Source organism: Pelobates fuscus, chromosome 5, assembly GCF_036172605.1.
Source record: "Pelobates fuscus isolate aPelFus1 chromosome 5, aPelFus1.pri, whole genome shotgun sequence".
NCBI lineage: Eukaryota > Metazoa > Chordata > Amphibia > Anura > Pelobatidae > Pelobates > Pelobates fuscus.
In genome coordinates, this window is record NC_086321.1 from 272,687,374 (window position 1) to 272,711,473 (window position 24,100).

General features: G+C 43.5%; 1 protein-coding gene across 1 annotated transcript in view; it reads left to right on the forward strand.

Annotated features, from left to right (window-relative positions):
- The first annotated feature begins 236 nt into the window (after positions 1-236).
- Positions 237-24,100, forward strand: part of SNX30 (sorting nexin family member 30) — a 70,042-nt gene continuing 46,178 nt past the window's right edge. The window contains exon 1 of the mRNA XM_063455306.1: positions 237-1,057. Coding sequence (XP_063311376.1) covers positions 872-1,057 — 186 coding nt within the window. The 5' untranslated portion in view covers positions 237-871. The remainder of the gene's footprint in view (positions 1,058-24,100) is intronic.

Consider the following 24,100-nt stretch of genomic DNA (forward strand, 5'->3'; position numbering starts at 1 on the left):
TACAAAAATTACATGTCTGCAAAACCAACTGAATACATTAACAAACGAATAAACTGATAAATGTGGGATATAAATACACATCACTAATTCGTAATGCACATATAACAGGCTAGCTGTTTGCTGGTGATATTCAACAAACCGCTTCCATACAGAGAGCATGCTTTATGCGAGGGGGGAGCATTATAGAGGCTGCAGCGATACAAACACTTCCTGGAACCAAGGCCTTAGGTTTAACTTCCTCTTAGTCACAGGCACTGGGAGGGTGTCAAATCGGGATGGAGGAAAAAAGAGTGAGAAAGAGAAAAAGGAGGAGTCTCTGAAAGGCTTGAAGTCTTACAGCTGCCCCTGCTTATTTTTTTCCACTGTTTGCATGGCATTCTCCCATAGAAATAATAATAAAACATATCTTTATCATTTTGATTAGAAAATAGAAACGGACCGTGGCACTACTTTCATCCCTCTGCCCTCTTAGATCAACAAGCCTTATACCGGAGAGCAAAGGGAGAAGACCAACAGTGAAGAGGTGAAAGAGGCATTTGCTTTAATTCCAGAGACAGAACGTTGGAGTTTGCATGATGTGGAAAGAGTCTGTAAGGGTTACATAGCAGACAGTCACACCATCAGCTTGTTTCCTGGCAGGAGGGGGATTCGGAGCTTCTCCTGATGTTATCTTGACATTTCAACCTCTCTGGACAGCTTTCCACATTTTCTAATTGGGTGTGACCCCCGATTGTACCAATCCTCTTTCTAAACACTCCTTCATATTTATTTATTTTTCTAAATATACAACTACCTGTCTGCCAATGGCTTTTCGCTGGTGAGATCAGACTGCTCTTTTTTCCCCCATTTTTTTTTTTACACCAACCTGATTATGTCAGGCTCAAGTACTCCCAAATCGTTGCCCTCATCTGGGCAGAAGTCTTTACATGATATGAAGCACCCACTGAGTTGCTCCCCGGGTGCTGAAGAGGATGCAGCAGGTGGCAATGGGGTAGTAGTGGTGGACACCCCTAGCCCAGATCTAGCACACACTGAGCCCAGCAGCATAGCAGATAAGGTAAGACAGCCAGTGGCTCAGTTGTTTAGTGTTTTATGGTTTCACACCAATCATAAAAATGTTCTTGGGGTAGATAAACAAAAGATGTGATTGTTGATTGGTTTTCAAGTCATATTGCTTAATCAGAGAGCTTCTGTGTGACTTTTACTTCTGGTACTGTAATAAGTTGTCATTTAAATCAAGTTGTTATGTGCAGTATTCTTTGCTTTTGCAATAAATCTGCAACACCTGTACAATTTACAAATTACGGTAAGTAAGAATAACATGTTATTTTAACAGGTGAGGAAAAGCAATAATTGTCTGTGATTGACATTTTATAAGAGTTGTCAATTCCAGTTGTCTGTCATCAGCTATTTGTTGGAATTTTTAAGTAACAGGTTTGTGAGATTTCTAGCACTATTTAAAGGTTGAAGCTGCTTTAGAAGATATTTTTCTCCATTTATGAGAACTCTATACCGGGACATTCCTCCTAATCACATTATATGGTTACCTCAAGCATCATAACCACTACAGCCCACTGTAGTAGTTGTGATGCCAGGAATACCCTGCTTCTTTTCTCCAGTATTGGGGCAAACTGTTTAGCAATGGCTTGCCCCCTTACCAGGTCCCCACTGGACTACGGTGCTTCCTTATAGTCTGGTGATGCACTTCTGCTGAGTCGCAACCGTCACAGTTCACTGTCAGATGATCACTCTCAGCCAATGACTGATGTTCTGTGCAATGAAAGTTGCACAGAAATGATATTAGCCAGCCCAGAACTCTAGTTCCAGGCTGGCTGAAAATACTCAAAAGATGCTGCCGGAGGTAAAATGACACCTCTGGCAGCAGTTGGTTGAACTCCAAATTAGCAGCATTTTGTAGCAAAACGGTCCACACACAGACTCCAGGCACCATGACCACTTCAAATCACCGAAGTGGTCATGGTGTGTGGAGTAACTGTTTTAAAGATTTTTCACTAAAGTCTCCGTAGTCAATAATTCAAAGTGCATTTGACATTTTAGGCAACAATAGCTTTGTCACAGGAATATAACTTTTGAGTATTTTCATAAAGCTATAATCCTTTTCAGGGCTCTATAGAGCACTCCTCTTTTGTTGACTTCAGTACAGCACATCCCATTCCTAATATACTGGAGTTAAAGGAACACTATAGCCACCCAGACCACTTCAGCACATTGAAGTGGTGTGGGTGCATATTCCCAGGTCCCTTTAAGGACCACTATAGGCACCCAGGCCACTTCAGCTTAATGAAGTGGTCTGGGTGCCAGGTCCAGCTAGGATTAACCCTTTTTTCTATAAACATAGTATGTTTATATTTGGGTTAATCCAGCCTCTAGTGGCTGTCTCATAGACCGCCGCTAGAGGCGCTTGCGTGCTTCTCACTGTGAATGCTTTTTTGTAAATGCTTTCCTATGAGACTGGCTGAATGCGCGCGCGGCTCTTGCCGCACATGCGCATTCAGCTGAAGAGGAGGAGGAGAGCTCCCCACCCAGCGCTGGAGAAAGAGGTAAGATTAACCCCTTCCTCTCCAGACCGGCGGGAGGGGGACCCTGAGGGTGGGGGCACCCTCAGGGCACTATAGTGCCAGGAAAACGAGTATGTTTTCCTGGCACTATAGTGGTCCTTTAACCCAGCAAAGGTAATTATTGCAGTTATTAATTAACTGCAATAACTAACTTTTATGGTTTAACTCCACCTCTAGTGGCTGTCTACTAGACAGTCACTAGAGGAAATTCCGGGTTGTTAGGCAACTTTTGGTCACATTACTGACGCTGGATGTCCTCACGCTATGCATGAGGACATCAAGCGTCACCCGAATCCCAATAGGAAAGCATTGTATAATAATATAATAATGCGAGCGCGGCACATAGGTCTTCCCCACCGGCTGACGTTGGCAGGGGAAGGAGTGGAGGCAGACCTGAGCCAGTGCCAAAAGACATCGGCGCTGGACTGAGGTAAGTGACAGAAGGTTTTTTTTTAACCTCTTCTGCATCATGGGGAGGGAGGAAACTTTGTTTTCCTGGCACTATACTTTCCCTTTAAGTAGTTGTTGATTATTGATTTTAAAGAAATTAGATTTATTCACTCTTGGCACCATTACTACTTCACTGTTTTAAAGTGAGCTTGGTGCTTGCTGTCTGTGTTTGCAAAGTTTCTGTAAGAAACTATTTCAGTAATAAAGAAAATGCACTTTGCACTGTAACTCCACCTCCGGTTGTGTCATTAGTCGGTAATTAGTAATGTTGAATCGGTGCATAATGGGCATCTATCGTCAGCTTGCATAGCATGCTAGGGACAGATGACCAAAGGTGGTACTATTTCCCCCCTCCATGCCACTCAAGTCCTCCCCTCAGTATGTTCTCCCTCCTGTGAGAGAGAGTGATATCACTGTTCCGAGGATTGGGCTTTATAGAGAGGCATGCAGAGAGAGTGGGATTAAAGATGCATTTTTAGTTTATATCTTTATTAGTATTATTTTTTTCCTGCTGTGCATGCCCACAATTGTTATTCCAACCAAATACAGTGTTTTATTAGCACGCTGGTTTTGAACACTCCAAATAGAATAGCCACTACCAGATGGCTAATATAGGTGCTTCTTGGGGCAGTGCTTTACACTGTGCAGTACTGACATTCAGTGTCTCCTCCCTCTGCATGCAGACACTGAACTTTCCTCATAGAGACGAATTGATTCAGTGCATCTCTCTGAGGAGTTGCTGATTGGCCAGGGCTGTGTTTGGCTTGTGCTGGCTATGCCCGTGATCTGTCTCCCTCACAATCTCAAGCAATCCAATGCTTTCCTATGGGGAAGCATTGTGATTGGCTGTGATGACCATTTTTGATAATGTCAGCCAATGTTAGTATGTCTCTGTCAGTGTGTGTGCGTGTCTGTTTAAGGCCCCCCTGCGATCACATGAGAGGTGACTTTACTTTTACTTACTTTTTTTTCCGCACGCTGTGCTGGTTTCGCCACGGCTTGTCCCGCCTCTATAGCCTAGATCATAAAGATTGATGATTCTCATAGAAAAGCATTGGGAGGATATTGAGCATGATCTCTATGGGTAACATTCAGCGCCTCCATGCAGAGCATGGAGACGCTGAACATAGGTGCTGCACACTGTTCAGCACTGATGCAGGACTCTCTAGTGTCTGTCTGAGTGATGGTCACTAGAGGTCTTACTAGGTAGCAATGTAAAAACTGCCTTTTCTCTGAAAATGCAGAATTTACGTTGAAAAGCTTACAGGAACAGGCTATAGGCACCAGTAATCTGTAGTGGTTCTGGTGACTATAGTATCCCATTAAGAATTGCATATTTCTTGTTGTAAATAAACTTTGCTAGTGAAAAAAAACAACAAAAAAAACTTGCTCCTAACTTTTTTAGCTGGCTACTAGATTCCAAACAAAAAAGGCCTGGCATATGTCATAATATGGCCACCTGAGTATGTATGTATGTATGTATGTATGTATGTATGTATGTGTGTATATATATATATATATATATATATATATATATATATATATATATATATAAGTTTTCCCATATGCCCAGTGTATATATTACTTAATACACACAGATTTCTTATTAAATGTGGAGAATTGACCAGGGATTAGCAACTGTAAAGAGGCATTTTATACACCAAAACAGATTCTGGTCATTGTGGTTAAGGTGAGAAGCCTCTTTGACTACCGTCCCCAAAGGTTTTTTTTCAGAGACTCCAAGCATCTACAATCAAGCCCTCCTGCAGCGGCTCTGTTACCTTAAAGTTCATGTTTCATTTAAGTTCCTTTTTTAGTGGATAATCACCAACACAACACATGGGTCACACGAACCATTTCAGGAAACAAATATTACGCAATACACATGATGTCAGGTTTGCAATTTAACCATTATATATATATATATATATATATATATATATATATATATATATATATATATATATATATATATATATATATATATGTGTGTGTGTGTGTATTAGTAGTATTTAACATATAAGGGCTTATTTACTAAACTCTCTAACTAGAAATTGTAGCATGTAGCTGAGTTGGATAACAATTATTTAGTTCACCTTAACTACTCTTTTTAGACTAAATTTTGCAATTCCGCTTTCTGTTCACTGCAGCTTATGGTTTAGCCCCTTAAAGAGTAACGGCAAGCACCATGACTATTTCATTTATTTGCCTGGCGTCTGTGTGTGCAGCGTTTTGCTATGAACCCTCTGCAGCTAGAGGTGTAACTCCACCTCCAGCTTTGTCATTTTGTTTCATTAGCCAGTAAGAGTTCTGAGCTGGATAATATCAAAATTATGAAAAATTGGATTCTGATGCTGGCACTAGACAGGCAATGGCGGTATGCCCCCCAAGTCACCTATAATGTCCCCTTAGCCTATCTTTTCTGCCAGTCTCTCCTATGAGCCAGGTGATGTCATCCAGGATTTATCAGTATGCAGGGAGAAGTTGGTCTTTGTATGGGAAAAGAGGAAGTTTTTGACTTTATTGCTTTTATTTTTTGTAATTTGGGGTATAGGAGCACCACAGAAGGGTAACTCGATGAAAACACTGTTTTTTGGATGCAGTAATTATTTCAGGACGGATGCAAATTTTCTATTTGAGGACCATAAACAAAACCTAAAGTTAGTGCCATGCATTATTTAAGGCTTTCTTTTTAAGTCCACCCATACATAGTTTATATATTGGGTTTTAAAGGACATGAAGGGCTTTCATTTGATGTCTTAAAAATGTGTGGGGGGGGGGGGGGGGGAATATTTATTACAAAACACATTATTTTCGCCTTTTATGTATAATAATTTTTACACATGACCTGCAACTAAAGAAAAATAGCTCAGATTTGTTTCACGTATCAGTCCTCATTAAATGCTTCACATGTCTTGAACAGGGGCAGGCAACCTTCGGCACTCCATATGGTGTGACTTACATCTCCCATACTCCACTTACAGCCATAATGCCACCATGGTAGTTAATGCTAACCTTATTATTATTATTATTATTATTGGAATTTATATAGTGCCAACAGATTCCATAGCGCTTTACAATATTATAAAAGGGGGAGATTTAACAATAAATAAGACAATAACAAAAAACTTACAGGAACGATAGGTTAAAAAGGACCCTGCTCAAACAAGCTTACAGTCAATAGGAGGTGGGGTAAAAAACACAATAGAACAGGAGATCGCAATCAAACAAGGTTTGAAGCAGAGCTGGAGGAGAGAGTAGAGTGCTGCCCTTTAGGAGAGAGCAAGGGACAGGTATGTGAGGTAGAGATTACTCTGGGATGCCATAAACTTTCCTGAAGATAGAGTTTTAAAAGATTAGGGGTGAGTCTGATGGTGATAGGCAGGCTATTCCATAGACAGGGAGCCACCTGCGAGAAGTCCTGGAAGCGTGAGTTGGACATACGTGTGCGAGCAGCAGACAGGAGAAGGTCATGGGCAGAGTGTAGAGACAGAGAAGGGGCATACCTATGAATCGGTGAAGAGATGTAGGAGGGGCAAGAATTGTTCAATGCTTGATAGATATGGATTAGTACTGTGAATTGACTCCTATAGGATACAGCCAATGTAAGGAATGACAGAGGGGTTGTAGCGGTACTTACCCTTTCCAGGGGCCGGCCGGGGTCCTCTGTTCGAGCCGCGCGCGGTCCTGCTGCTGCACGAGCCGCGCGCGGCTCATCCGACGGCTGGAACAGGAAGGCGGGCAGTGACCGCGAGAAGCGGTCACGTGTCCCGCCTGACTTTAAGAGTGCGCCGCGGTTCTCGGGCGCGCTCTTAAAGGGACATTTGGAGCCTAAATTGGAAAAGGCCTCCCATTGGTCCCTGTCATGCCACACTCCCCATATACTTACCTTTTGGGGGCATGGATATGACAGGGGCCAATCAAAATAGGTGTTTAGTTATATATACTCACCTTTTTCCCTTAGTTCCTTGCCCTATCGTGGTTTCTGTTTCAGTTCCCTTTAGCGCTTGTTGTATTCAGTTCTGTTCCTTCGTACTTGACCTTGGCTTTGTTTTCTGACTACGTTATCTCTTTATCCTTATCTGTTCTGTTTGCCGGCTTGCTGTCTACTGTGTACCAGACCCCGGCTAGTCCTAGTTTGCGCTGTCTCTTTGTGCCCTTGACCTCGGATCGTTCCTGACTCTGTACTTTTCCTATATACATCGAGTCCGACCACTCTAAGGTCCGGTAGACATATCTCCCCTCTGTGTTGTCTTCTGTTTAGCTGAATCCTGCGTGTTGGGGTATATTTTTGTTACAGGGGTAAAGTGTGAGAGGATCAACTGAAGAGGAAAATCAGTCTGGTAGGAGCATTCATTTCAGACTGTAATGCAATACGGCCTCTGGGAAGACCAATTAGGAGGGGTTAACAATAATCCATGCGAGAAATTACTAGAGCATGGACAAGGTTCTTGGTAGTATCTTGTGTAAGAACGGGGCGGATACTGGATATGTTTTTAAGGTGGAATCTACAGGATTTGGTAACATACTGGATGTGAGACTCAAAGGGGAGGCCAGAATCAAGTATAACACCAAGACAGCGTGCTTGCAAGCGTGGACTGATGTGGGTACGACTAACTTGAAGGAAGAGCGAAAGAGAAGGATCAGTATTAGGAGGAGGAAGGCAAGGAGCTCAGTTTTGGAGAGGTTGAGTTTCAGAAAGCAGGTGGACATCCAGTCAGAGATGGAAGAAATTCAAGCAGTGACTCGTTGCAGGGGAGAGGTCCAGTGAGTGGAATCCACATGAGGTGATACGTTTGCCAAGAGAGGCAGTGTTTAGAGAAAATAGAAGGGGACCAAGGACAGAGCCTTGGGGGACTCCAACCGAGACAGGACAAAGGGAGGAGGTATCATTAGAAAAGGAGACGCTGAATAGGCGTTGGGAGAGATAGGAGGGAAAACCACGAGAGGACAGGGTCACAGAGACTGAGTGTTTGAAGAAGGAGAACATGATCAACGGTGTCAAAGGCAGCAGAGAGGTTAAGAAGAATTAGTATGGATTAGTGGCCTTTGGATTTAGCTGCAATTAGGTCGTTCATAACTTTGATAAGAGCAGTCTCAGTAGAGTGGAGGGAGCTGAAGCCAGACCGACTAGGGTCAAGGAGAGCGTTTGAATTGAGGAAGTTAGCCAGACGGGTACAGACAAGTCTTTCCAGAAGCTTTGAGGAAAAAGGGAGCAGGGATATGCGTCGATAGTTAAAAGGGGAGGATGGGTCAAGAGATTACTTATTTTTTTTCTTTCAGGATGGGTACTACAGTGGCATGTTTGAGGTCAGCAGGGACAACGCCAGAAGAGAGAGAGAGCAGTTGAAAATGTGTGTTAAGGAAGACAAAAGACAATGGGATAGAGATCTGATAATGAGATGGGACAAGATCAAGTGGGCAAGTGGTGGGGTGAGCAGAAAGGAGAAGTGCAGCCACCTCTTGTTCAGTAGCCAGGGAGAAAGTCTGAAGAGTAGGAAAGGCATGATCTACTTGTGGTTGAGAAAGAGAGGGGCAATGTGGGAAGAATTCTTTCCTTAGCTGTTCAATCTTGTTGGTAAAGTAGCATGCAAAGCTATCCACTGTCAGATTAGTTTCGGGGGGTGGCCACAGCAGGGTGAAGAAGAGAGTTAAAGGTGTCAAAGAGACGCCTGGTATTGCGGGAGTGTGAACTAATGAGAGAGGAAAAGTATGACTGATGAGGGCAAGGGCTTTACTGTATGAATGCAATATGAATCTATAATGGAGAAAGTCTTACTGGGTGCAAGACTTCCTACAGCAGCGTTCAGCACAACGGGAGCATCTTTGCAGGTAGCGTGTTGATTTAGTGTGAGGGCTGCAGAGGTTAGGATAGTGTTACATGTGGGGATAGCCAGTGAGGGACAGGAGAGGGTAGGAATGGATAGGAGTTGGGAATCAACCAGCTGACAGCTGCTGCAGGTCAATAGAATTAAGGTTCCTCCTGAGTTTAGGGGGGTTAGGCTGATGTTGTTAGGTGAGGGGGTTCTCGAGAGCAAATGATAAGAGGCGGTAATCAGAGAGAGGAAATGGAGTGTTGCAGATATTAGACACTGTGCATGCATAAGAGAAAATAAGGTGGGAAGAATTCTTTCCTTAGCTGTTCAATCTTGTTGGTAAAGTAGCATGCAAAGCTATCCACTGTCAGATTAGTTTCGGGGGGTGGCCACAGCAGGGTGAAGAAGAGAGTTAAAGGTGTCAAAGAGACGCCTGGTATTGCGGGAGTGTGAACTAATGAGAGAGGAAAAGTATGACTGATGAGGGCAAGGGCTTTACTGTATGAATGCAATATGAATCTATAATGGAGAAAGTCTTACTGGGTGCAAGACTTCCTACAGCAGCGTTCAGCACAACGGGAGCATCTTTGCAGGTAGCGTGTTGATTTAGTGTGAGGGCTGCAGAGGTTAGGATAGTGTTACATGTGGGGATAGCCAGTGAGGGACAGGAGAGGGTAGGAATGGATAGGAGTTGGGAATCAACCAGCTGACAGCTGCTGCAGGTCAATAGAATTAAGGTTCCTCCTGAGTTTAGGGGGGTTAGGCTGATGTTGTTCGGTGAGGGGGTTCTCGAGAGCAAATGATAAGAGGCGGTAATCAGAGAGAGGAAATGGAGTGTTGCAGATATTAGACACTGTGCATGCATAAGAGAAAATAAGGTCGAGGGTATTGCCAGCTACATGAGTGGGAGAATTAGACCACTGCGATACCCCAAGGGATGAAGTAATTGAAAGTAGTTTAGAGGCTACTGAGGTCAAGGGTGGGTAAATAGGAATGTTGAAGTCCCCAAGAATTAGGGATGGAATATTAGAGGAGAGGAAGTAGGGTATCCAGGCAGCAAAGTGGTCAAGGAAGAGGAGAGGGAAACCGGGCGATAAATAATGTCAATGTTAGCAGAGATGGGTTTGAAAAGGCGAATCAAATGAATTTCAAATGATTAGAAAGAGAGGGAAGGGGGGGGGGACATATACCAACTCTACCACTAACCATATCCTTAAACCAAGTCTAACCTACCCCCGGATTGACATAGGGGCTGATGGAGCTGCAGCTCCATACCCATGCCCATGGAATAGGCCCATTGGTTTAAAAAATAAATATGGAAACATAAGAGGAATGTATGGGAACAAAACTTGTTTGGACTGAATCAATGTTTCCTATGGGGACAAATCTGAACGTGAGGACGTCCAGCGTTGGATACTGGACCAAAGGTCCGTTTTGATGCAGTAAGCACCTCCAGTGGCTGTCTGAGGCAGATATTGGAGGCAGACTTAGTGCTGCAATGTAAACATTGCAGTTTCTGTGGAACTGCAATGTTTAACCATGCATCACTAAGTGCAATAGGGACACTGTACCCAGACCACTTCAATTAGCTGAAGTGGTCTGGGTACCTGTATTGTCCCTTTCAGGTTTCCCAGCATAACACTGCCCCCGCCAGCCTGCCTTATTCACATAGTGCATCCTGCTGCCGTCTTTTCTCTGACACAAATGCACTTGGCCATCTGCCTAACCACTGCATATCGGAAACACTCCACAAGACTTGGAGATGCGCTGATGAAGTCGTCTAGCAATCATCATTTGACCCTTGTCAAAGTCACTCAAATCTTTTTGCTTGCCCATTTTTCTTTCTTTCAACACATAAAATTCACTGTTCACTGCCTGCCCAATATACTCCATCCCTAAACAGGAGCCATTGGAACGATATAATCAAGGTTATTCACTTCAGTGGTTTTAATGTTGTGGCTGATCAGTATGTATGTATGTATGTATGTATGTATGTATGTATGTATGTATAGAAAGAAAAAAAACGCAAAATAGATTCACTGATAATTTGCTGAAGGAAGTGTAACAATTTCTCGTAGGGACACCAAAGGGACACAGACAACCTCAGAAAAAAAGTTAGTTGCGCTCTTCCAAAATCCGTATGTATATTTAAACAAATGAAGGTTATTTAGTTACTCCAATGACCATGAGAGAGGATGCCCACCTGCAACGTCAAGACAAACACACCGCTATGTTACAGTGCTGCCGCCCACTCCATGTGTTCCCTATTAAGGGTTAATAATCATGTAGGGATTTATAAAAATCTGTCTCACTAGAGATATCTTTGCCAGAAGCTCAATGAAGCAAGGTGAATAATCCTAAGAGGTTTGCCTTGAAGTGGCAGGTGGACATCCCTCTAATAGCCATTGGAGTTACTAAATAACCTCAATTTGTTTAAATATGCTTAGGGATTTGGGAAGAGCGCAGGTAACTTTTATTTCTTTGGTTTTTACTGTATGTATTGGGGCTAATGTGTACTATGGTTGTTGCTGCCGCCCAAGAGTAGTGGGAGTTTGAGCACAGGACTTGTTTTTTTTTTTTTTGAATTTGTACCCAGACAACCTCAACTAATTGAACTGGTCTGGGTGCAGTGTCTCTATTGCCTTTAGTGCTGCAATGTTAAACATTGCAATTCCAGAGAAACTTCAATGTTTACATTGCCGCACTAAGTCTGTATCCAGTGGCGGTCTCCCAGATAGCCACTGAAAGCTCTGCGTGCATCCAAACGGACATCCAGCGTCTTTGCTTAATCCACCATTGATTAATTTGTTGCGCCTGCACATTGGTGCCCGCCCACCCATTGCAGGACGGAGGAGGAGGAGCCGCGACCCAGTGCCGAGGTTCATCGGCGCTGGGATAACCTAAGTAAATAAAGGCTTTTTAACCCTTTATTCACCAACGGGGGAGGAAGAGGCAGCTATAGTGCCAGGAATACAGTTTTAGAATCCCTTTATGGATGTGTGTAGGGAGGCTCTGTGTGAGTCTCTGCTTGGGGAGGTATGGCTAGGGCTGCATAAACAAAGTGATTTAACTCCTAAATGGTAGAGAATTGAGCAGAGTGACTGTGGGGGCGTGATCTATACACCAAAACAACATTATTAGTCTAAATTTGCTTTGGTGCTAATGGAGTCCCTTTTTTATTTTTATTAGCAATTTTTAGGATAGTACAAAGTTACAACGTATAGAAATTTGCCATCCACATCGTACTATTACTGTCTTACATTTATATGCAGGCAGATTATTTATCATACATTTATCACAAACATTTGCATTTATTATCCATGGAGTCTCTTTTTAACATGATGCTTTTTTTTTCTTTCTTAAAGCTCACTGTAATTGCAATTTATATATTATCATACAGTTGAATATATACACGTTTTCTTCTAGTGAAAAATCTGCATCACAAGTATTTTTTTAATTTATTTTTTTATATCTATTCTGTAATGTTGCAAATACTTTTTCCTATCAGTTACAGATTGCACATGACAGGAAATATAATTCTTCCTCTGAAATCTTCAGCACTATGACCTACAAGTTTACAGCTAATGTAAAATTACATTCTATTTCTTTTTGTTTTGTGATTACATTTTTTTTTTTTTTTTATTCTTTATTTTTCTTGTGCGAAAAGTAACATCAAGCGTGCATAGCCACGATAGCATCTGCAGGCGGTTTGCATAACCTTTCAAATCGTGATATTTTTTTGAGACATACTGAATTACACAAGCAAGGATATCAAGTATACATAAATACAAGTAGTAAACTATAAAGGCAGCATAAATTGGTGTATACTGCGAAGCAATGCTTCGTTCAAGGTAAATCATCTAGTAAACGTACCCAGATGCAAGATGTAAGTACAATTAAACAGATTATGCTATGATTACTTGCTAACTGTGAAAGAGTTAGGTATACAGAAATATTTTAGGCATAGACATGTGCCAGCTCAACGTTTTAAAGGCTACATAGAGGGAAGCTACAACTAAGAGCTGGGGTGCATAACTGACGAACATATACTATATCACCCAGGGGGCCCCTGCGGTGATGCATGAGATAGGAATGCCCATATCAGTGAAAAGAGGTAGACGAGAGAGCATAACTTTTAACTATGAAAATAAGAAGGAAAAGAATAAGACGTCAATTAAAAGGAACCAGCTGCTTTGTACAATCCCAGTTTGGCCTGGCTTGCTGCAAGCACCACAACCCCAGTATCAACAGGTGTGGCATCCAGGTGTTGTGGAGAGATGAGCTTAGCGATGGTGATATCCCACTGCAGTGTCCCCGAAGATCTAGACACTCTGGTGGGACATGCTCTGCACCCGCCGACTCTGAGCACTTTATTCGCCTCCACCTGTTACGCCACTTGACTGAAGCCGATGTCTCAAACTGGATCCATGATGGTAAGCTCTTGGGTGGGTCGCTATTCCTCTCCCACTTAGCAGGCTGTTGCAGATGGTGGTTCGGCTTGCCCCAAAATACTGTAAGACTTCTTTCCTTCATAGTATTAAGTCAGCGTCTTGGAGTTGTAAAAGGGCCCCCAAGGAGACGAATGGGATCACACCCACCTGTCCATAGCGCCAAGGGTCTGGCTTGTAACTGTTGGGCAGGATAGCAGGGCGGTGGCCATCCATTTCACTTACGGCCTGAGTAGGCCTCAGCCACAAAGACATACAACATTCCTTCAAGGGGCCAAAATTCATGCTGCAAGCTTAGCATCTGTACTAGCACCTCTTTGCGCAATGGACTGCAGCTTCCAGGCATCGGTCTCAAAAAAGCCAATAATTTATTTACCTTTAGTCAAAAAACTTCAGGAGTTGATTGTTCATGTGAACATTCAGCATGGCGATTAAGTAGTCCGACTTGTGTTGTTTCAGTAACTATGTTTTTCCAAGTCTTATTGTACTATGCTGCAGAATATAAATAACCCCAATAATAGTCTTTAAAAGTACTAAAGTCTGTATGAATAACAGGGTAGTCAAAGCCACAGTTACCTAAAAGATATACTTCAGGTTGTACTCTAAAGATTTAGAAGAAATAAAACCCTCAATAAATAGGCTCTTCACGTACTTCCCAGCATTGAGAAGCATGAAACAATGACAGTGGTGGGTAAACCTACAGGGGGTATGCCAGTGATTCAATTTGCTTCCAAGAGGGTGTGGGAACATCCAACTCGTGCTGACTGGCCCCACTCAGGACTGCATATGCACAGGATATGTTAATGTGCTCTGCACATTGGCTGAATGCCTTCAGTATTTTTTGCACAGTGCTTGCATTTTTAAAGACATACTCGGGCTCCCATTTATGGGGTCTTGGTTCTAGTGTCCCACATCTGGAAGGAGATACGGGACACTTGCAAATTTGGGAAGGCAGGACAGGAATTCAAGGCTGTTTTTCTGAACCAATGATGGTTGTGATACTTTTTCAGATTCCTGCATTCCTAACTAGACCGCTAAATCTAGTCATTCGATAGATCTTGAGCACTGAATTTATCCTGCAAATACCTGCCAAGCAAGGGTTTGTGGGATATGTAGTTCAGGATTCGGTAGTGGTCAGCACCTCATAAGATTTTCTTGCCGGCAGTGATGTACTCCAGATTTGCGATGGATCCAAGAAAATGACAGAAAACCAGCACTCACTCTCATAATAGACTAGAATGAGGGTCTCCTCAGTGGTTTAGCCACTTTGTGGTAAAGAAGGAATCTGTCTGTAGTTGCAGTGGGATCTGTTAAACGTTAAAATATAAAATAGTTTAATAATAACTATAAAACAATAATAATAATATTTTTTTGTGTGCAATTGTTATGCTTTTTTTTTTCTTTCTTCCTTTCCCCGCCTGCCTCCCCCCCCCCCCTAAATCTTATGCAACATCCATGTAATGAGTTAAAAAGGAAGGAGGGGAATGTTGTTTTCCTTTAAAGGAAAATACAAATTTCTGGGCATAGGGGGGTTTATCATCTCTTGTATTGGTTTTTCATTCAGAACTTTGCTAATAATTTGCCATGTTGAGTCAGGAAAAAAAAAATACATGGTTGGCACTTCCAAGATATTTAATATGTCAATTGGCTAATGGTTTTCAGACTATGATTGCCATCAAGAAAGTGGTGAGCACTCTGTGAGATTATAAAGACAGAAAGTAAACATTGTCAATAATTCAACCTACATGGACTTTTGATTGTGTATAATAGTTGTAAATAAATAGATATTATAATAACTGATTGTGCTGAAGATCAGAAAAATGGATTATGTGTCACATGACTACCACTTCCCCCATTTGAATTCGTGCCAGTGTTTTCCTCTTGTGGCAAAATCATTTTACACAGTCTGCACTTTTGCTCTCCTTTAAACCGCAGCCATGGTGTCATAGCAAGGAAGACAATCCTAAAATTGCATATGTTGAAATATTCTGCTAGCGCTGTAATGTGGATCTGTTTTTTCAGTGTTCCACAGTTAAGAGCTGACGGAACACATTGCTCATTTGAGCTTGTCATATTCGTACTGTGATCTTACCTTGTCACATCAATGATTCATACTTATAGGTGACTGTCCTCGTTGTCACCAAATATTATTTACTACCTTTATTCACCACAGTTTATAATGAGATAATGTTTTAAACATTTCTTAGATTTAATTTAAAACATTTTTCTAAATTTACATAATTTTTCTTAAATTTACATTTAAACAAAAAAAACTAAACTTCCTTTTTATTTTGCGGAGGAACCATTTTTGGTCAGACTCGACTGTTATCTGATCAAGTGCTGTTCAGCCTAACTTGCCTTCTGCTGCAATTGCTCTGCATTCTCAGTGTGAAACTGCAGCAGCAGTTGGTCAGATACCAGTAGAGTTGCTGTGGTGGAATCTCGGTAAAAATAAATTTAGTAGGCCGAGATTACCACGTGGCATGTGTACGTGCATATGCTGACGTATCGATCAGTTGGTTGCACGTGGCAAGATACGATCAGTAGTGTACGGAGCATGTGCAAGAATACAGGATATAGTATTCCCCCTCCTCCATTGTGCTGGACAAGCCATGCGGTCAAACAGGAAGTTAATTCTTATTTGTGTTGATTGGTTAAGAGAATGTGCGGGTGGAGCTTAATATGGGAGGAGTTATATGCCTATATAAGGAGCCTGCACTATTGTCCGGGGCTCAGACTTTGCTGTATTTTGGTGACGCTAGTCCCTCTGAGTCCCGATCGGTGATCCAATAAAGAATCTCTTCCTTCCTGAAGAAACCTGTGTCCATCTCTCTGTGCTTGGCTTCCGTCAGTTTCTCCGGTATCATTTGGTGCATTGGCCGGGAAGCTCATCGTTCAACGGTAGCTGAGAGGCAGAGGCGTGAGACGGTCTATCTTTGCCCACGTTCTCTACGGCTGCACCCCTGAACTTCTGCGTGGACCTCCCTTCGTCTCGGCGCCACTGGTCTGTTGTCCAGGAGATCATCGGCCTCTACGTGAGAAGTGCTGGGGTGTCCCCGTCGATGAGTGTGAACTCAGGTTCAGGAACGAGGAGGTAAGATAACTGCTGTTTTAGACGGCAGGACCCGCTAGGGGTATACCGATTGTGCGGTAGGCCCAAAGGGGTTTTTGAATCTGTATCTGCCCCCTCTGTCGGAGGGAAGGAGCGAAGGCGCACCGCTCGATCGAACGCTCTTTAGTCAGACCGTTTGATTTGGTTAGTCAGGCAGGGCGCTCTGGTGTAAAATAAGCCCTAGCCGGACACCGGTGTCTTGTCTAGACTAGCGTTCTAGGGTGTATATTTTGTTCGCTAGGTCGGAGGGACCGGGAGACTAAGCGGCGTCTGTGTAAATCCGGTTCGCTAGTTCTCATCCTATCTGGGCTAAGTGGGAAGGCGTGTAAATTTGGAACCCACTAGACTTTTGATAGTGCGACTAAGAGGCGTCTGTGTAAATTCGGTTCTCTAGCTCGCTATATATGTGGTGATTGGGCAGTGTGGCTAACCAAAACGTATGTAGATTGTTTTTAGGTAGTCCATTCAAGGTACTGGCCAATAGTTTAGTTGGGAATTGTAAATGTGTTAACGATTGTTTTAGTAAAGTGTATATCTTGTTAGATAGCGCGAGCTCAGCCGTCTAGCGAGAGTGTTAATAGTGTGTTGCTGTATTATAGTGCACGGTACCATAACCCTGTATATTTACTGACATTGTATAATAAGTACTAATCATTGTCGTCCATTGCATGTTTAACACCATAACCACTAATAATTGTATTGTGACCTTAACTTGTGCTTTGACCTATGCTAACCGTACTGTAACCGCTATTTGTAAAAGACGATGTTACTGGGGTGTGTTATAGACGGGTAATTCGTATATAGAGAATTATAGCGTGGGTGACTGTATAGTTACGCCAAAGGGCATAATATTGATTATATAGTGACTGGTGTAACAGCTGTGTGTGTACGGGAATTCCCTGGGTGATTATTGTTATTGTGTACGTTTCACTTGGTAACCGTACCACGTGGTGCTGTTGCCAGAGGAAACGGGTGTGACTGTTGAATAAGTACGCGTGTATAGTATTCGTTGTCGACGACGTTCCATTGTTAAATATGGGTGCGTCGCAGTCAACGATTCCGGATCCCTTAGGATGTATGGTTAAGAATTTTAAAAAGGGATTCAAAGTTTGTGATTTTGGGGTAAAGATGTCTCCTGTACGTTTGGTCACTTTGTGTACTAGGGAGTGGCCTACTTTGGTTGCGGCATGGCCGCCACGTGGCAGTTTGGATCCAACTCTGGTACAGCGCTTACACGTGGCTGTATCAGGTAGGCCTGAACTTTACGGCCAGTTTCCTTATATTGACTGTTGGAGACAGGCCGTAAATGACTCGCCAAAATGGCTCCAGACATGCCACGAGGAGCAGTGTCGCCTCATGGTAGCTAGGACTTGTTCGTCCACTAGGACTGGTGTTAGGCCCATTTTGGACACGCCCCCTGAGTCCGAGATCCCTTTGCCGCCCCCTTACTTTCCGTTAAGAAGAAGTGACGCAAACGCAGGAAGCCCTGCACCCCTCCCCTCATTACCCTCATCCACTTCCGCTTCCTCCTCCAGTACAGGATCCACCCCCCCTCGTACTAAATCTCCCCTTCCGGAACCAGAACCCACCCCCATTAAAAACGAATATCCTGATTTGGCGCCACTTCAGACTTCCGGTCAAGCTTCATCTAGCTCGGCCCGAAGTGTTCTATTCACTACCTTTTCCCAAAACCAACCTCCCACATCCCCATACCCTATCTCTCCCCGACCGGAACCCATGACTGACGCTTCCCTACGTAGCCCCATCCAAACCCGACAGTTGACTGGTGCCCAACAATTAAAGCACTATCAGATGCCTCTTCGCTTAAATCCCGGGTCAGCTTATATCGATGCCGCAGGACAAATGGCACACGCTGACCCAGTCTTCGTATATGTCCCATTTACCACTACCGACCTTTTAAACTGGAAGACCCATAATTCCTCGTATACTGAGAAACCACAAGCCATGACTGATCTGTTCACCTCAATAGTACAGACGCACAATCCGACATGGGCTGATTGCCAGCAGTTACTAATGACTTTATTTAACAATGAGGAAAGGACAAGAATAAATCAAGCAGCCATTAAAGCATTAGAAGATAGAGCCCGTGCTTTGAACCAAGCTAATCCAGCAGCATGGGCCGCAACACACTATCCCAACACTGATCCCGATTGGAACGTAAATGGTGCTGATATGGTTCAACTTAGAGCCTATAGAGACGCTATAATTGCTGGCATGAAAGCCGGAGGAAAGAAAGCCATTAACATGTCGAAGACAGTTGAGGTGATTCAGAAAAGCGATGAAGCGCCCAGTGTCTTTTATGACCGATTATTGGAGGCGTACCGCTTGTACACCCCCTTTAATCCGGAAGACGCAGACAATTCCCGAATGGTTAACTCCGCCTTTGTCAGCCAAGCATACGGAGATATTAAGCGCAAGCTACAAAAGTTAGAAGGGTTTGCAGGTATGTCCATCACCCAACTAATGGAGGTAGCAAATAAGGTCTATATGAACAGGGATACAGAAAGTAAGAAAGAGGAAGAGCGCAAGATGCGTAAAAAGGCTGATATGCTAGCGGTAGCGATCGCAGGCGTAGATAGACGGGGCCCAGATAGAGGCGATAGTAGATGGAATGAGGAACCTCTAAGTAGAAATCAGTGCGCTTACTGTAGGGAAGAAGGGCATTGGAGAAATGAGTGTCCGCGAAGGGAACAGTCTGAGAAAGACAGACCTAGGACAGGTTATGGAAACTTTAGAGGCAGAGCGAGAGGTAGAGGAGGCCCCGGAGGGAGTAATGGTTATAGAGGGAGTAATGGGAACAGAGGAAGTGTTAGGGAAGACAGGTATATTCCAGCAGCGCAAAGGTCCCGCGATAGAGAAGGTAGGGACTTCGTAGGATTGGCTGACACGGTCATGGAGGACTATTGATACCGACCGGGCTCCATCCCCCTTGGTCGAGCGGAGCCTATGGTCGATGTATCAATAGGGGGAAAAAGGAGCGCGTTCATGATCGACACTGGTGCTGAACATTCAGTGGTGACTAATCTAGTTGCTCCTCCATCTGGAAGGACTATTACTGTGATAGGAGCAACTGGAAGAAGTGCTGAAAGACCGGTTCTTAAAAGTCGACTCTGTACATTGGGAGGCCACGTAGTAAAACACCAATTCCTTTATATGCCTGAATGTCCAGTCCAATTGCTGGGACGTGATATGCTATCAAAATTACAAGCGCAGATTACGTTCCTACCAAATGGAACAACATCCTTAAAGTTTAATGGACCTTCAGGTATTATGACTTTATCCGTACCAAAGGAAGAAGAGTGGCGACTTTATACAGTGTTGACTAGCCAAAACCCTAGGAGTGATGAGACATTATTTAACATACCAGGAGTTTGGGCAGAGAACAACCCACCAGGACTGGCCCGCAATATTCCACCTATAAAAATTGAACTAAAACTTGGGGTTTATCCAGTAAGCCTAAGACAATACCACATCCCGCAGAAGGCTAAGAAGAACATCCAATCCTATCTGGATAAGTTCATACGGTATGGTATCCTAAAATTCTGTACTTCCCCCTGGAACACCCCATTGCTGCCTGTTCAAAAGCCCGGTACAGATGAGTATCGACCTGTGCAGGACTTGAGAGCAGTCAATGATGCGGTTGTTAGCATACATCCAGTTGTACCCAATCCATATAACCTGCTTGCTTTAATTCCGGGCGGGGCTACTTACTTCACAGTCTTAGATCTCAAAGATGCCTTCTTTTGCCTCCGAATTGCCGCAGAAAGTCAATGTATTTTCGCTTTCCAATGGGAGAACGCTGTAACGGGCTCAAAACGCCAAATGACTTGGACAAGACTGCCCCAAGGGTTTAAAAATTCACCTACCCTATTTGGTTCAGCCCTAAGTCAAGATCTATTGGATTTCGAGTCCATCCCAGGAGAGTGTGTCTTGTTACAATATGTAGATGACTTGTTGATAGCAGCAGTTACAAAAGAAATCTGTCAGCAAGCAACGCACGATCTACTACACATTCTCTGGAAGGCAGGATACAAGGTGTCCAGAAAGAAGGCTCAGTTGTGTTTGCCAACTGTCAAGTATCTGGGATTCCATATCTCTGAAGGTCAAAGGATTATGGGGCCAGAGAGAAAAGAAGCTGTCTGCCAAATACCAATACCCAAGAATAGAAGACAAGTGCGAGAATTCTTGGGGGCAGCAGGCTTCTGTAGGATATGGATTCCCAGCTATGCGATACTAGCAAAACCTCTGTACGCAGCTATCAAAGGTACAGAGCACGACCCCTTCTTATGGACCCAAGAACAGCAAACGGCATTTGAAGATGTGAAGAAGGCTTTGATGAGTGCCCCAGCATTAGGTCTACCTGATCACACACGACCATTCTACTTATATGTACACGAGCAAAGAAGAATGGCTGTGGGAGTATTGACACAGTACTTGGGATCATGGCAAAGACCTGTTGCCTACATGTCTAAGCAACTGGATGCAGTGGCCAGCGGACTTCCACCTTGTCTAAGAGCCGTAGCTGCAGCCGCCCTGCTAGTAGCTGAAGCCGATAAACTCACTCTGGGTCAAGAACTTTATGTACGAGTCCCACATGCAGTACAGACGTTGTTGGATTACAAAGGAAATCATTGGTTTAGTAACAGCCGTATGACCAAGTATCAAGCAATGTTGTGTGAAAACCCAAGAGTGCATTTAGAGACTGTAAACACCTTAAATCCAGCTACCCTTTTGCCACAACCTACTGAAAGTCAACATGATTGTTTGGAAGTAATGGATGAAGTATTTTCAAGTAGACCAGATCTTCGTGATTTTCCCATCCAGAACCCCGATGTTCAATATTACACCGACGGCAGTAGTTATGTGAAAGAAGGGATCCGCTATGCAGGATATGCAGTAACAACAATAGACAAGGTGATAGAAGCTCGGCCACTGGCGAAAGGAACATCAGCACAAAAGGCAGAATTGATAGCACTAACACGAGCGTTACAATTGGCTGAAGGTTTAAGAGTAAATATCTATACGGACTCTAAGTATGCGTTTTTAACCACTCATGCCCACGGAGCTTTGTATAAAGAAAGAGGACTACTGAATTCAGAAGGCAAAGAAATCAAGTACGCAGCTGAAATCCTACAACTATTGGAAGCAGTGTGGGAGCCGAAAGAAGTCGGTATCATACATTGTCGAGCGCATCTGAGAGGAGATGGTGATGTAACCAAAGGAAATCGGATGGCAGATAGTGCAGCTAAGCGTGCTGCTGAATCAGGAAGACAGGAGTATGTGGGGCATATAGCTGCTCTAATACCAACTCCACTGTCCCAATGGACTCCAGTTTATACAGCTCAAGAAGAGGAGTGGTTAAAGACTGAACCGGGAAAGTATTTGGAGAACAAGTGGTATCAGCTAGAAGATGGAAGAATAGTCATACCAGCATCACTAGCGGTAGAAATTGTCCAAAATTATCACAACGGGACACATTCTGGGAGAGACAGTACTGAAGAATCTCTCAGGAAACATTTCTACATACCAAGATTGTCCAACTTGACTCAGGCCATTGTACGCAGATGTGTAACGTGTGCTAAGAATAATGCAAGACAAGGACCAGTAAAGCCACCAGGAGTCCAGTTTATGGGGGGACTCCCCATGTCCGATCTACAAATAGACTTTACAGTGATGCCTAAATCGGGTGGACATCGTTACCTGCTGGTAATTGTGTGCACCTATTCAGGCTGGGTAGAAGCATGTCCTACTCGTACAGAGAAAGCAGGAGAAGTTGTAAGATTCCTGCTACGAGAAATAATACCTCGATATGGACTACCCTGTTCTATAGGATCGGACAATGGTCCAGCTTTTGTTCACCAGTGCCTACAACAACTGACTCATATGCTTGGTATAAAGTGGAGGCTTCATACTGCATATAGACCCCAGAGTTCTGGTAAGGTAGAGAGAATGAATAGAACTATTAAGAACCAGTTGGCTAAAATGTGTCAGGAAACCCAACTTAAGTGGAACGTTCTCTTACCTATAGCTCTATTGCGAATCCGCAGTACCCCTACCAGAAGGATGGGCCTCTCTCCTTTTGAAATTATGTATGGACGACCACCTCCCGTACTTGGTAACTTAAGGGGGGATTTGAGTCAGTTGGGAGAAGGAATTACTCGGCAGCAGGTTGTAGAATTGGGTAAGACTATGGAGGAGGTACAGAAATGGGTACAAGATAGATTACCTGTGAATATTTATCCCCCTGTTCATAGTTATCATCCAGGAGACCAAGTGTGGATTAAAGAGTGGAATAATGTACCGTTAGGGCCCAAGTGGAGAGGTCCTTATGTTGTTCTTTTGTCTACCCCTACAGCGATAAAAGTAGCCGAAGTGACTCCGTGGATACATCACTCCAGGGTTAAACCAGCAGCAGTCGATTCTTGGCAAGTTACAGCAGATCCAGAGAATCCCTGCAAGATCCGGTTGAAACGCACTACTCAGTCGGAGTAACGAGGAATTATTGTGGATTACAAATTTTATTGTTACAGGTGTGAGTGAGAAGGCCATAATAAAGCCTGTCCTCTTACCAACACATAGTGTATAAGCCAGGAAAGTCTCGAAGGGACACCTGTGAAGACGAGCAGGACTCCATTCCGTGCAGCCCTCACATCCTGGAAGCTGAGGTTCCATCGCACGGACGAAGACTGAGGATGACGGCGAAAGATGTGCTTTTGATTGTGTTTATTTACATGTGTTTTTATATTCAGGAAGGTAGAGGTACCGACACTCCTAGCTGTGAGGTATGCATTAAGACTACGAGAACAGGTAACCATATTTCCCAAACCCTAATTTGGCATTCACAATACGAGTGTAAAGGAGATGTATCAAGATGTAGATACTTAAATATAGACTATAGTGTGTGCCATTTAGGAGTAGGAGAACCTAAGTGCTTCAGTCCGGAGTATCAACCTCGTACAATTTGGTTGACTCTCAGGAATGGAGATCCTCAGGGGACCCTAATTAACAAGACGGTGTTAGAATCCGTACATTCTTCGGGTGTTCTGCTATTTGATGCGTGCAAAGCGATATCGAGTGGTAGAAAGCCGTGGAATGTATGTGGGGATCTTAGATGGGAGAGGACGTATGGGTCTAATGATAAATATATTTGTCCCAGTAGTAAAAATAAATATGTGAGTCCTAGATGCCCAAATAAAGACTATAACTTTTGCCCATATTGGTCTTGTGTGGGGTGGGCGACTTGGGGACAGACAGTAGACAAAGACATGATAGTGACTAAGTTGCCGACTAGCCCTTATTGTAAGTCTATGGAATGCAACCCAGTCCATATACTTATTAATAACCCCGACAAGTTCCTAGATAAGTATGGCAATTTATTTGGGTTTCAGATATACGGGACGGGTTTAGATCCTGGGACATTATTGTTTATAGGAATAGAGACTGATACGGTATCCTCCCAGACTCATCAAGTATACCATTCCTTTTATGAAGAGATGAGTATAGATAATAAGATCCCCCATAACGCTAAAAACCTGTTCATTGATCTAGCTGAAAGTATTGCCGGTAGTCTTAATGTTACCAACTGCTATGTGTGTGGAGGTACTAACATGGGAGACCAATGGCCTTGGGAAGCAAAGGAGGTAATGTCCGGTTCTGAGGCAGTTGACCAATTAA